At 48.3% G+C, this 14,044-nt stretch overlaps 1 protein-coding gene across 1 annotated transcript in view; it reads left to right on the top strand.

The window, feature by feature from the left end:
- The window catches only part of LOC118382581 (CSC1-like protein 2), a gene marked incomplete at its 3' end in the record, with an annotated part of 151,872 nt that overhangs the window by 33,966 nt on the left and 103,862 nt on the right, over positions 1-14,044 (top strand). The window contains 2 exon segments of the mRNA XM_052477525.1: positions 7,019-7,056; positions 12,776-12,918. Coding sequence (XP_052333485.1) covers positions 7,019-7,056; positions 12,776-12,918 — 181 coding nt within the window.

Genomic DNA, 14,044 nt, shown 5'->3' with positions numbered 1-14,044 from the left:
CTCGATACCATCTACTGCATCTTGCCTATGCCGTTCTGTACCATCACTCATTCATATATTTTTATGTACATATTCCTCATTCCTTTACACTTGTGTGTATAAGGTAGTTGTTGTGAAATTGTTAGGTTAGATTACTCGTTGGTTATTACTGCATTGTCAGAACTAGAAGCACAAGCATTTCGCTACACTCGCATTAACATCTGCTAACCATGTGTATGTGACCATTAACATCTGCTAACCATGTGTATGTGACCATTAACATCTGCTAACCATGTGTATGTGACCATTAACATCTGCTAACCATGTGTATGTGACCATTAACATCTGCTAACCATGTGTATGTGACCATTAACATCTGCTAACCATGTGTATGTGACCATTAACATCTGCTAACCATGTGTATGTGACAAATACAATTGGATTTGATCTGATCCTAACCTACGATAGAGCTGGTCTAACCTAACCTACGGCAGATCTAACCTGACTTACGGCAGATCTACTCTAACCTACGGCAGATCTACTCTAACCTACGGCAGATCTACTCTAACCTACGGCAGATCTACTCTAACCTACGGCAGATCTGACCTGACCTACGGCAGATCTAACCTAACCTACGGCAGATCTAACCTAACCTACGGCAGATCTACTCTAACCTACGGCAGATCTACTCTAACCTACGGCAGATCTACCCTAACCTACGGCAGATCTAACCTGACCTACGGCAGATCTAACCTACGGCAGATCTGACCTGACCTACGGCAGATCTAACCTAACCTACGGCAGATCTAACCTAACCTACGGCAGATCTAACCTAACCTACGGCAGATCTAACCTGACCTACGGCAGATCTAACCTAACCTACGGCAGATCTACCCTAACCTACGGCAGATCTACTCTAACCTACGGCAGATCTAACCTAACCTACGGCAGATCTAACCTAACCTACGGCAGATCTAACCTAACCTACGGCAGATCTACTCTAACCTACGGCAGATCTACTCTAACCTACGGCAGATCTACCCTAACCTACGGCAGATCTACCCTAACCTACGGCAGATCTATAACCTACGGCAGATCTACTCTAACCTACGGCAGATCTACCTAACCTACGGCAGATCTACCCTAACCTACGGCAGATCTAACCTGACCTACGGCAGATCTAACCTAACCTACGGCAGATCTAACCTGACCTACGGCAGATCTACTCTAACCTACGGCAGATCTGACCTGACCTACGGCAGATCTACTCTAACCTACGGCAGATCTAACCTGACCTACGGCAGATCTAACCTGACCTACGGCAGATCTAACCTAACCTACGGCAGATCTAACCTAACCTACGGCAGATCTAACCTGACCTACGGCAGATCTAACCTAACCTACGGCAGATCTAACCTAACCTACGGCAGATCTAACCTGACCTACGGCAGATCTAACCTGACCTACGGCAGATCTAACCTGACCTACGGCAGATCTACTCTAACCTACGGCAGATCTGACCTGACCTACGGCAGATCTACTCTAACCTACGGCAGATCTACCTAACCTACGGCAGATCTAACCTAACCTACGGCAGATCTACTCTAACCTACGGCAGATCTACTCTAACCTACGGCAGATCTAACCTGACCTACGGCAGATCTACTCTAACCTACGGCAGATCTACTCTAACCTACGGCAGATCTAACCTAACCTACGGCAGATCCACTCCAACCTACGGCAGATCTGACCTGACCTACGGCAGATCTACTCTAACCTACGGCAGATCTACTCTAACCTACGGCAGATCTACTCTAACCTACGGCAGATCTAACCTAACCTACGGCAGATCTAACCTAACCTACGGCAGATCCACTCTAACCTACGGCAGATCTAACCTGACCTACGGCAGATTTACTCTAACCTACGGCAGATCTGACCTGACCTACGGCAGATCTACTCTAACCTACGGCAGATCTACTCTAACCTACGGCAGATCTAACCTAACCTACGGCAGATCCACTCTAACCTGCGGCAGATCTGACCTGACCTACGGCAGATCTACTCTAACCTACGGCAGATCTACCCTAACCTACGGCAGATCTACTCTAACCTACGGCAGATCTACTCTAACCTACGGCAGATCTGACCTGACCTACGGCAGACCTAACCTAACCTACGGCAGACCTAACCTAACCTACGGCAGACCTAACCTAACCTACGGCAGACCTAACCTAACCTACGGCAGATCTAACCTAACCTACGGCAGATCTAACTCTAACCTACGGCAGATCTGACCTGACCTACGGCAGATAACCTACTCTAACCTACGGCAGATCTGACCTGACCTACGGCAGATCTACTCTAACCTACGGCAGATCTACTCTAACCTACGGCAGATCTACTCTAACCTACGGCAGATCTGACCTGACCTACGGCAGATCTACTCTAACCTACGGCAGATCTACCCTAACCTACGGCAGATCTACCTAACCTACGGCAGATCTGACCTAACCTACGGCAGACCTACCTAACCTACGGCAGACCTAACCTACGGCAGATCTAACCTAACCTACGGCAGACCTAACCTAACCTACGGCAGATCTACCCTAACCTACGGCAGATCTAACCTAACCTACGGCAGATCCCTAACCTACGGCAGATCTACCTAACCTACGGCAGATCTAACCTAACCTACGGCAGATCTAACCTAACCTACGGCAGATCTAACCTGACCTACGGCAGATCTACCCTGACCTACGGCAGATCTACCCTGACCTACGGCAGATCTAACCTGACCTACGGCAGACCCTAACCTCGGCAGATCTACCCTGACCTACGGCAGACCCTGAACCTAACCTACGGCAGATCTAACCTAACCTACGGCAGACCTGACCTAACAGATCTAACCTGACCTACGGCAGATCTACCCTGACCTACGGCAGATCTACCTGACCTACGGCAGATCTACTCTGACCTACGGCAGATCTACCCTAACCTACGGCAGATCTACCTAACCTACGGCAGATCTACCCTAACCTACGGCAGATCTACCTAACCTACGGCAGATCTACCCTAACCTACGGCAGATCTACCCTAACCTACGGCAGATCTACCCTAACCTACGGCAGATCTGCAGATCTACCTAACCTACGGCAGATCTAACCTACGGCAGATCTAACCTAACCTACGGCAGATCTAACCTAACCTACGGCAGATCTAACCTAACCTACGGCAGATCTAACCTAACCTACGGCAGATCTAACCTAACCTACGGCAGATCTACCCCAGATCTAACCTAACCTACGGCAGATCTACCTAACCTACGGCAGACTCTAACTCACGGCAGATCCACCTAACCTACGGCAGATCTAACCTAACCTACGGCAGATCTAACCTAACCTACGGCAGATCCACTCTAACCTACGGCAGATCTACCTGACCTACGGCAGATCTACTCTGACCTACGGCAGATCTACTCTGACCTACGGCAGATCTACTCTGACCTACGGCAGATCTACCCTGACCTACGGCAGACGGCAGATCTAACCTACGGCAGATCTAACCTGACCTACGGCAGATCTAACCTGACCTACGGCAGATCTAACCTGACCTACGGCAGATCTACTCTAACCTACGGCAGACCTGACCTACGGCAGATCTAACCTGAACGGCAGATCTAACCTGACCTACGGCAGATCTAACCTGACCTACGGCAGATCTACTCTAACCTACGGCAGATCTACTCTAACCTACGGCAGATCAACCCTAACCTACGGCAGATCTAACCTAATCTACGGCAGATCTAACCTAACCTTCTGCAGATCTAACCTAACCTCTGCAGATCTAACCTAACCTTCTGCAGATCTAACCTAACCTTCTGCAGATCTAACCTAACCTTCTGCAGATCTAACCTAACCTTCTGCAGATCTAACCTAACCTTCTGCAGATCTAACCTAACCTACGGCAGATCTACGGCAGACCTAACCTAACCTACGGCAGACCTAACCTAACCTACGGCAGACCTAACCTAACCTACGGCAGACCTAACCTAACCTACGGCAGACCAAACCTAACCTACGGCAGATCTAACCTAACCTACGGCAGACCTAACCTACGGCAGATAACCTACGGCAGACCTAACCTACGGCAGATCTAACCTAACCTACGGCAGATCTAACCTAACCTACGGCAGATCTAACCTGACCTACGGCAGATCTAACCTAACCTACGGCAGATCTACCCTAAGCAGATCTAACCTAACCTACGGCAGATCTACTCTAACCTACGGCAGATCCACTCTAACCTACGGCAGATCTAACCTAACCTACGGCAGATCTAACCTAACCTACGGCAGATCCATCTAACCTACGGCAGATCTAACCTGACCTACGGCAGATCTAACCTGACCTACGGCAGATCTAACCTGACCTACGGCAGATCTACTCTGACCTACGGCAGATCTACTCTGACCTACGGCAGATCTACCTGACCTACGGCAGATCTACTCTGACCTACGGCAGATCTACTCTGACCTACGGCAGATCTACTCTGACCTACGGCAGATCTACCCTGACCTACGGCAGATCTAACCTGACCTACGGCAGATCTAACCTGACCTACGGCAGATCTAACCTGACCTACGGCAGATCTAACCTGACCTACGGCAGATCTAACCTGACCTACGGCAGATCTAACCTGACCTACGGCAGATCTAACCTGACCTACGGCAGATCTAACCTGACCTACGGCAGATCTAACCTGACCTACGGCAGATCTAACCTGACCTACGGCAGATCTACTCTGACCTACGGCAGATCTACTCTGACCTACGACAGATCTAACCTGACCTACGGCAGATCTAACCTGACCTACGGCAGATCTACTCTAACCTACGGCAGATCTACTCTAACCTACGGCAGATCTACCCTAACCTACGGCAGATCAACCCTAACCTACGGCAGATCTACCCTAACCTACGGCAGATCTAACCTAACCTTCTGCAGATCTAACCTAACCTTCTGCAGATCTAACCTAACCTTCTGCAGATCTAACCTAACCTACGGCAGATCTAACCTAACCTACGGCAGACCTAACCTAACCTACGGCAGACCTAACCTAACCTACGGCAGACCTAACCTAACCTACGGCAGACCTAACCTAACCTACGGCAGACCTAACCTAACCTACGGCAGACCTAACCTAACCTACGGCAGACCTAACCTACGGCAGACCTAACCTACGGCAGACCTAACCTACGGCAGATCTAACCTAACCTACGGCAGATCTAACCTAACCTAACCTATGGCAGATTTAATAAATATAATCTATGACACATCTAACCTCATCTAATCTACAGCAGATCTAACCTAACCTTCTGCAGATCTAACCTAACCTTCTGCAGATCTAACCTAACCTTCTGCAGATCTAACCTAACCTTCTGCAGATCTACCCTAACCTACGGCAGATCTACCCTAACCTACGGCAGATCTACCCTAACCTACGGCAGATCTACCCTAACCTACGGCAGATCTGCCTAACCTACGGCAGATCTACCTAACCTACGGCAGATCCACTCTAACCTACGGCAGATCTACCCTAACCTACGGCAGATCTACCCTAACCTACGGCAGATCTACCTAACCTACGGCAGATCTACCCTAACCTACGGCAGATCTACCTAACCTACGGCAGATCTAACAATCTGCAGATCTACTCTAACCTACGGCAGATCCACTCTAACCTACGGCAGATCTAACCTAACCTACGGCAGATCTAACCTAACCTACGGCAGATCTAACCTAACCTACGGCAGATCTAACCTAACCTACGGCAGATCTAACCTGACCTACGGCAGATCTAACCTAACCTACGGCAGATCTACCCTAAGCAGATCTAACCTAACCTACGGCAGATCTACTCTAACCTACGGCAGATCCACTCTAACCTACGGCAGATCTAACCTAACCTACGGCAGATCTAACCTAACCTACGGCAGATCCACTCTAACCCACGGCAGATCTAACCTGACCTACGGCAGATCTAACCTGACCTACGGCAGATCTAACCTGACCTACGGCAGATCTACTCTGACCTACGGCAGATCTACTCTGACCTACGGCAGATCTACTCTGACCTACGGCAGATCTACTCTGACCTACGGCAGATCTACTCTGACCTACGGCAGATCTACTCTGACCTACGGCAGATCTACTCTGACCTACGGCAGATCTACCCTGACCTACGGCAGATCTAACCTGACCTACGGCAGATCTAACCTGACCTACGGCAGATCTAACCTGACCTACGGCAGATCTAACCTGACCTACGGCAGATCTAACCTGACCTACGGCAGATCTAACCTGACCTACGGCAGATCTAACCTGACCTACGGCAGATCTACCCTGACCTACGGCAGATCTAACCTGACCTACGGCAGATCTACTCTAACCTACGGCAGATCTACTCTAACCTACGGCAGATCTACTCTAACCTACGGCAGATCTACCTAACCTACGGCAGATCAACCCTAACCTACGGCAGATCTAACCTAACCTTCTGCAGATCTAACCTAACCTTCTGCAGATCTAACCTAACCTTCTGCAGATCTAACCTAACCTTCTGCAGATCTAACCTAACCTTCTGCAGATCTAACCTAACCTTCTGCAGATCTAACCTAACCTACGGCAGATCTAACCTACGGCAGACCTAACCTAACCTACGGCAGACCTAATAACCTACGGCAGACCTAACCTACGGCAGACCTAACCTAACCTACGGCAGACCTAACCTAACCTACGGCAGACCTAACCTAACCTACGGCAGACCTAACCTAACCTACGGCAGACCTAACCTAACCTACGGCAGATCTAACCTAACCTACGGCAGATCTAACCTAACCTACGGCAGATCTAACCTAACCTAACCTACGGCAGTTCTAACCTAACCTAACCTATGGCAGATTTAATAAATATAATCTATGACACATCTAACCTCATCTAATCTACAGCAGGTCTAACCTAATCTCTTCTCTCTCTAGGGCTTCTGCTCCTGGTTAACAGCCATCTTCCGCATAAAGTGAGTCTCCCATACAGTGGGTTGTGTGTGTGTGTGAGTGTGTGTTAGAGAGAGAACGACCGATAATCAGCTGAGCCAATATATAGGGCTGATATTGGCCATCAGCCTTTGATAGTCCCTTTACTCAGCAAAACTGTTGCTCTGCCAGCCACCACTCACTGAGGATTGTCTAGCTGGGTAAATCCGCAGCAAAGTATCTCATTCTCCAACCCGAAAGATGCACAATTGAGAAACAGATTAATTAAGACAGTGATCAAAATCGATCTCTTGTTGCAAATATTAGTTTAGTGTAATTAATTCACTACTAATACGGCTTGTTGTGGACGTGCTAGCTAAACAGACAGCTATGTGACCTGTTAGCAAAGATTACGATAACAAAGCCTTTCATCTGTGATGTTAGGTAGCTAGCCATATTATCTACTATGCTAGCTAGCTGGCTAGATAAACATATCAGTTATGAGCTAATGGCCAATGTAGCTAGCCATATTATCTACTATGCTAGCTAGCTGGCTAGATAAACATATCAGTTAGGAGCTAATGGCCAATGTAAAGCCATATTATCTACTATGCTTAGCTAGCTGGCTAGATAAACATATCAGTTAGGAGCTTATGGCCAATGTAGCTAGCCATATTATCTACTATGCTTAGCTAGCTGGCTAGATAAACATATCAGTTAGGAGCTTATGGCCAATGTAGCTAGCCATATTATCTACTATGCTAGCTAGCTGGCTAGATAAACATATCAGTTAGAGCTAATGGCCAATGTAGCTAGCTAACGTTAGCAGGTCATTATTTTGAACATGCACCATTTTGGGGCAACGAGCCATCTGGTTTGCGTGTTGTAACGTTCACTATTTACTGTTGTGCTGATCTGACCAGCCACAATCAAATCCGAAAAATTAACCGTTGATAGTCAGGTTAGATGATAGGAGAAATGGGAAGCGTTTTAAAAACGCAATAGGTTTAGCTACCTAAGATGGACCCAAGAAGGCTGTAGATCAGTGTGAGTATCACACTTCTCAAAACGACGGAAAGATTTGAGTCATTCAGACAGAACAATGTTTAAAATGATTTCCTATCCTCACTCTCCATGTTCGATATTATTATGCACATTTAAAGATTGGTAGCAAATGTCTTTGCCATTTGAGCTAGTTATCATAGTAGCAGTAAACAGTAGCAAGTATGAGCGGAGTTGCAGCCTCGCACGATCCAATCGCAGTAGTAGGATACAAGTTACCACCCTCCCATTTCTTGACAGATAGCTGAACTAGCCAATTGAGTTGTTTGGAATTTCATCCTGACAGCTGAGTTGTTTAGAGATGCGTCCTGACAGCTGAACAATTGTTTTTTTCTCCCATCACGGAAAATGACAAATAATATACTGAACAAAAATATAATGACAACACGCAACAATTTGAAAAGATTATAACATTTACATTACATTACATTTAAGTCATTTAGCAGACGCTCTTATCCAGAGCGACTTACAAATTGGTGCATACACCTTATGACAACCAGTGGAACAGCCACTTGCATCTAAATCTTGTTGGGGGAGAAGGATTACCTACCCTTACTTACCCTATCCTAGGTATTCCTTGAAGAGGTGGGGTTTCAGGTGTCTCCGTGGAAGGTGGTGATTGACTCCGCTGTCCTGTAACAGAGTTACAGTTAATCAATTAGGTCCTAATCTATGGATTCCACATGACTCGGAATACACATTTACATCTATTGGTCACAGATACCATAAATAAAAAGGTAGGGCCGTGGATCAGAAAACCAGTCAGTATCTGGTGTGGATCAGAAAACCAGTCAGTATCTGGTGTGGATCAGAAAACCAGTCAGTATCTGGTGTGGATCAGAAAACCAGTCAGGATCTGCCGTGGATCAGAAAACCAGTCAGGATCTGCCGTGGATCAGAAAACCAGTCAGGATCTGCCGTGGATCAGAAAACCAGTCAGAATCTGCCGTGGATCAGAAAACCAGTCAGAATCTGCCGTGGATCAGAAAACCAGTCAGAATCTGCCGTGGATCAGAAAACCAGTCAGAATCTGCCGTGGATCAGAAAACCAGTCAGAATCTGCCGTGGATCAGAAAACCAGTCAGTATCTGCCGTGGATCAGAAAACCAGCCAGTATCTGCCGTGGATCAGAAAACCAGTCAGAATCTGCCGTGGATCAGAAAACCAGTCAGTATCTGGTGTGGATCAGAAAACCAGTCAGTATCTGGTGTGGATCAGAAAGCCAGTCAGTATCTGGTGTGGATCAGCAAGCCAGTCAGTATCTGGTGTGGATCAGAAAGCCAGTCAGTATCTGGTGTGGATCAGAAAACCAGTCAGTACCAGTCAGTATCTGGTGTGGATCAGAAAACCAGTCAGTATCTGGTGTGGATCAGAAAACCAGTCAGTATCTGGTGTGGATCAGAAAACCAGTCAGTATCTGGCGTGGATCAGAAAACCAGTCAGTATCTGCCGTGGATCAGAAAACCAGTCAGTATCTGCCGTGGATCAGAAAACCAGTCAGTATCTGGTGTGGATCAGAAAACCAGTCAGTCAGTATCTGCTGTGGATCAGAAAACCAGTCAGTCAGTATCTGCTGTGGATCAGAAAACCAGTCAGTCAGTATCTGCTGTGGATCAGAAAACCAGTCAGTATCTGGTGTGGATCAGAAAACCAGTCAGTATCTGGTGTGGATCAGAAAACCAGTCAGTATCTGGTGTGGATCAGAAAACCAGTCAGTATCTGCTGTGGATCAGAAAACCAGTCAGTATCTGGTGTGGATCAGAAAACCAGTCAGTATCTGGCGTGGATCAGAAAACCAGTCAGTATCTGGTGTGGATCAGAAAACCAGTCAGTATCTGGTTCCACCATTTGCCTCATGCAGCGCAACACATATCCTTCACATAGAGTTGATCAGGCTGTTGATTGTGGAATGTCGTCCCGTTCCTCTTCAATGGCTGTGTGAAGTTGCTGGATATTGGTGGGAACTGGAACACGCTGTCGTACATGTCGATCCAGAGCATCCCAAACATGCTCAATGGGTGACATGTCTGGTGAGTATGCAGACCATGGAAGAACTGGGACATTTTCAGCTTCCAGGAATTGTGTCCAGATCCTTGCGACATGGGGCCGTGCATTATCATGCTGAAACATGAGGTGATGGTGGCGGATGAATGACACGACAACGGGCCTCAGGGTCTCGTAATTGTCTCTGTGCAAATCAAATTGCCATCGATAAAATCAATTGTGTTCATTGTCCGATGCCTGCCCAAACGATAACCCCACCTCCACCATGGGGCCCTCTGTTCATAACCCCACCTCCACCATGGGGCCCTCTGTTCATAACCCCACCTCCACCATGGGGCCCTCTGTTCATAACCCCACCTCCACCATGGGGCCCTCTGTTCATAACCCCACCTCCACCATGGGGCCCTCTGTTCATAACCCCACCTCCACCATGGGGCACTCTGTTCATAACCCCACCTCCACCATGGGGCCCTCTGTTCATAACCCCACCTCCACCATGGGGCCCTCTGTTCATAACCCCACCTCCACCATGGGGCCCTCTGTTCATAACCCCACCTCCACCATGGGGGCACTCTGTTTACAACGTTGACATCAGTAAACACCATACCATAACCCCACCTCCACCATGGGGCCCTCTGTTCACAACCCCCCACCATGGGGCCCTCTGTTTACAACGTTGACATCAGTAAACACCATACCATAACCCCACCTCCACCATGGGGCCCTCTGTTCACAACCCCCCCACCATGGGGCCCTCTGTTCACAACCCCCCCACCATGGGGCACTCTGTTTACAACGTTGACATCAGCAAACCGCTCCCCCACGCAACGCAATACACGTGGTCTGCTGTTGTGAGGCCGGTTGGACGTACTGCCAATTTATCTAATACAACCTTGGAGGCGGCTTATGGTAGAGAAATTAACATTTAATTCTCTGGCAACAGCTCTGGCGGACCTTCCTGCAGTCAGCATGCCAATTGCTGCTCCCTCAACTTGAGACATCTGTGACAACTGCACATTTTAGAACGGCCTTTTATTGTCCCCAGCACAAGGTTCACCTGTGTAATGATCATGCTGTTTAATCAGCTTCTTGATATGCCGCAAATGTCAGGTAAATGAATTATCTTGGCAAAGGAGAAATGCTCACTAACAGGGATGTAAACAAATTTGTGCATCAAATTTGAGAGAAATCAGCTTTCTGTGCGTATGGAACATTTCTGTGATTTTTGTATTTCAGCTCGTCACATGTTGAGTTTATAGTTTCGGTCAGTTTTGTTCCCTTGATCACAAAATCGTGACGTTACGTTGAACCTACTTGCATTGAATAGATGTTATTTTATATTAACAGCAGTGAATATTTTAAAACGGCCATTGATTTGACGATTGCTGCGTTAATGCAGACATTACTGTCTTTGGGAAATGGTGGCATCAACATTTACATATTGAATATCGGCCTAAAATATCATCACCATCGATCCGCCTCCTTGACCCCCAAAAATCATTGTCGGCATCGGCCCTAAAAAAAAATCTATATCAGTCGTTCTCAAGATTGTGTGTGTGTGTGTGTGTGTGGGGGGCGAGGTTGTAATTAGTCTTTTGTTAGTTTAACTGTCAGTGACTGTGTTCACTGCACGGCTGGACCCTGGTTAGTATCTCTGACTGTGTTCACTGCACGGCTGGACCCTGGTTAGTATCTCTGACTGTGTTCTTGTATAAAATACTCTCTCAGTGACTTTCATGGTTAAATAAAGATTCAATTAAAGAAAAATACATGCTCTCGCTCTGTCTCTCTCGCTCTGTCTCTCTCGCTCTGTCTCTCTCGCTCTGTCTCTCTCTCTCTCTGTCTGTCTCTGTCTGTCTGTCTCTCTCTATCTGTCTATCTGTCTCTCTGTCTCGCTCTCTGTCTCTCTGTCTCTCTCTGTCTGTCTCTCGTCTGTCTCTCTCTCTGTCTGTCTCTCTCTCTGTCTCTCTCGTCTGTCTTTCTGTCTCTCTCTCTCTCTCTCTCGCTGTCTCGCTCTGTCTCGCTGTCTCGCTCTGTCTCGCTGTCTCGCTCTGTCTCTCTGTCTCGCTCTGTCTCGCTGTCTCGCTCTGTCTCGCTCTGTCTCGCTGTCTCGCTCTGTCTCTCTCGCTCTGTCTCTCTGTCGCTCTGTCTCTCTCGCTGTCTCTCTCTCTGTCGCTCTGTCTCTCTCGCTGTCTCTCTCTGTCGCTCTGTCTCTCTCGCTGTCTCTCTCTCTGTCGCTCTGTCTCTCTCGCTGTCTCTCTCTCTGTCGCTCTGTCTCTCTCGCTGTCTCTCTCTCTGTCGCTCTGTCTCTCTCGCTGTCTCTCTCTCTCTCTGTCGCTCTGTCTCTCTCTCGCTGTCTCTCTCTCTGTCGCTCTGTCTCTCTCGCTGTCTCTCTGTCTCTGTCGCTCTGTCTCTCTCTCTCTGTCGCTCTGTCTCTGTCGCTCTGTCTCTCTCTCTCTGTCGCTCTGTCTCTCTCGCTGTCTCTCTCTCTGTCGCTCTGTCTCTCTCTGTCGCTCTGTCTCTCTCGCTGTCGCTCTCGCTGTCTCTCTCTCTCTCTGTCTCTGTCTCTGTCTCTGTCTCTGTCTCTCTCTCTCTCTCTGTCGCTCTCTCTGTTTCTGTCTCTCTCTCTGTCGCTCTCTCTGTTTCTGTCGCTCTCTCTCTGTCGCTCTCTCTCTGTCTCTGTCGCTCTCTCTCTAGGGATGAGGAGATCAGGGAGAAGTGTGGGGAGGATGCTGTGCACTACCTCTCCTTCCAGAGGCACATCATTGGTCTGCTGGTGGTGGTGGGCGTGCTCTCAGTGGCCATCGTGCTGCCCGTCAACTTCTCAGGAAATCTATTGGGTGAGTGGGATTTAGGGGACGGGACTTCAGGAAAGACTTGGGAGACTAAACACTGGGATGGTGACCATGGCGACATAAATAAAACACTTCAGAAGTTGTTTAGTTCAGATCTGTTGGGTGTACAGGACTTTGAGGTTGTAGTTATAGTTTGAATTGTATCTATATTATCTTCGGTGGCTCGAGGGGTTATATCGTTGTATTTTCCATCTACAAGCATTTCGCTACACTCGCATTAACATCTGCTAACCGTGTGTATGTGACCAATCACATTTGATTTGATCTTGTCAAGTGAACCATCAAAGTGGAGGGAAACACAAGTGAGTCTCAGACTCCTGTCCTGTGGGCTCACATATCTCCTGTTTCTGTAGTGGGACAGCTTGATGTACAGGACACCCCCTGGACAGGACACTAGTTTATCTCCTGTTTCTGTAGTGAGACAGCTTGATGTACCAGAACACCCCCTGGACAGGACACTAGTCTAGCTCCTCAGTACGCCCCCTGGACAGGACACTAGTCACTAGTCTAGCTCCTCAGTACACCCCCTGGACAGGACACTAGTCTAGCTCCTCAGTACACCCCCTGGACAGGACACTAGTCTATCTCCTGTTTCTGTAGTGAGACAGCTTGATGTACCAGGACACCCCCTGGACAGGACACTAGTCTATATCCTGTAGTGAGACAGCTTGATGTACCAGGACACCCCCTGGACAGGACACTAGTCTAGCTCCTCAGTACGCCCCCTGGACAGGACACTAGTCACTAGTCTAGCTCCTCAGTACACCCCCTGGACAGGACACTAGTCTAGCTCCTCAGTACACCCCCTGGACAGGACACTATAATAGCTCCTCAGTACACCCCCTGGACAGGTCACTAGTCTAGCTCCTCAGTACACCCCCTGGACAGGACACTAGTCACTAGTCTAGCTCCTCAGTACACCCCCTGGACAGGACACTAGTCACTAGTCTAGCTCCTCAGTACACCCCCTGGACAGGACACTAGTCTAGCTCCTCAGTACAGCCCCTGGACAGGACACTAGTCTAGGTCCTCAGGACACCCCCTGGACAGGACACTAGTCACTAGTCTAGCTCCTCAGTACACCCCCTGGACAGGACACTAGTCACTAGTC

The sequence above is a fragment of the Oncorhynchus keta genome, chromosome 24 (assembly GCF_023373465.1).
Source record: "Oncorhynchus keta strain PuntledgeMale-10-30-2019 chromosome 24, Oket_V2, whole genome shotgun sequence".
NCBI lineage: Eukaryota > Metazoa > Chordata > Actinopteri > Salmoniformes > Salmonidae > Oncorhynchus > Oncorhynchus keta.
Note: the sequence above shows the minus strand (reverse complement) of the source record. Positions and strands in the feature narration are given on the sequence as shown.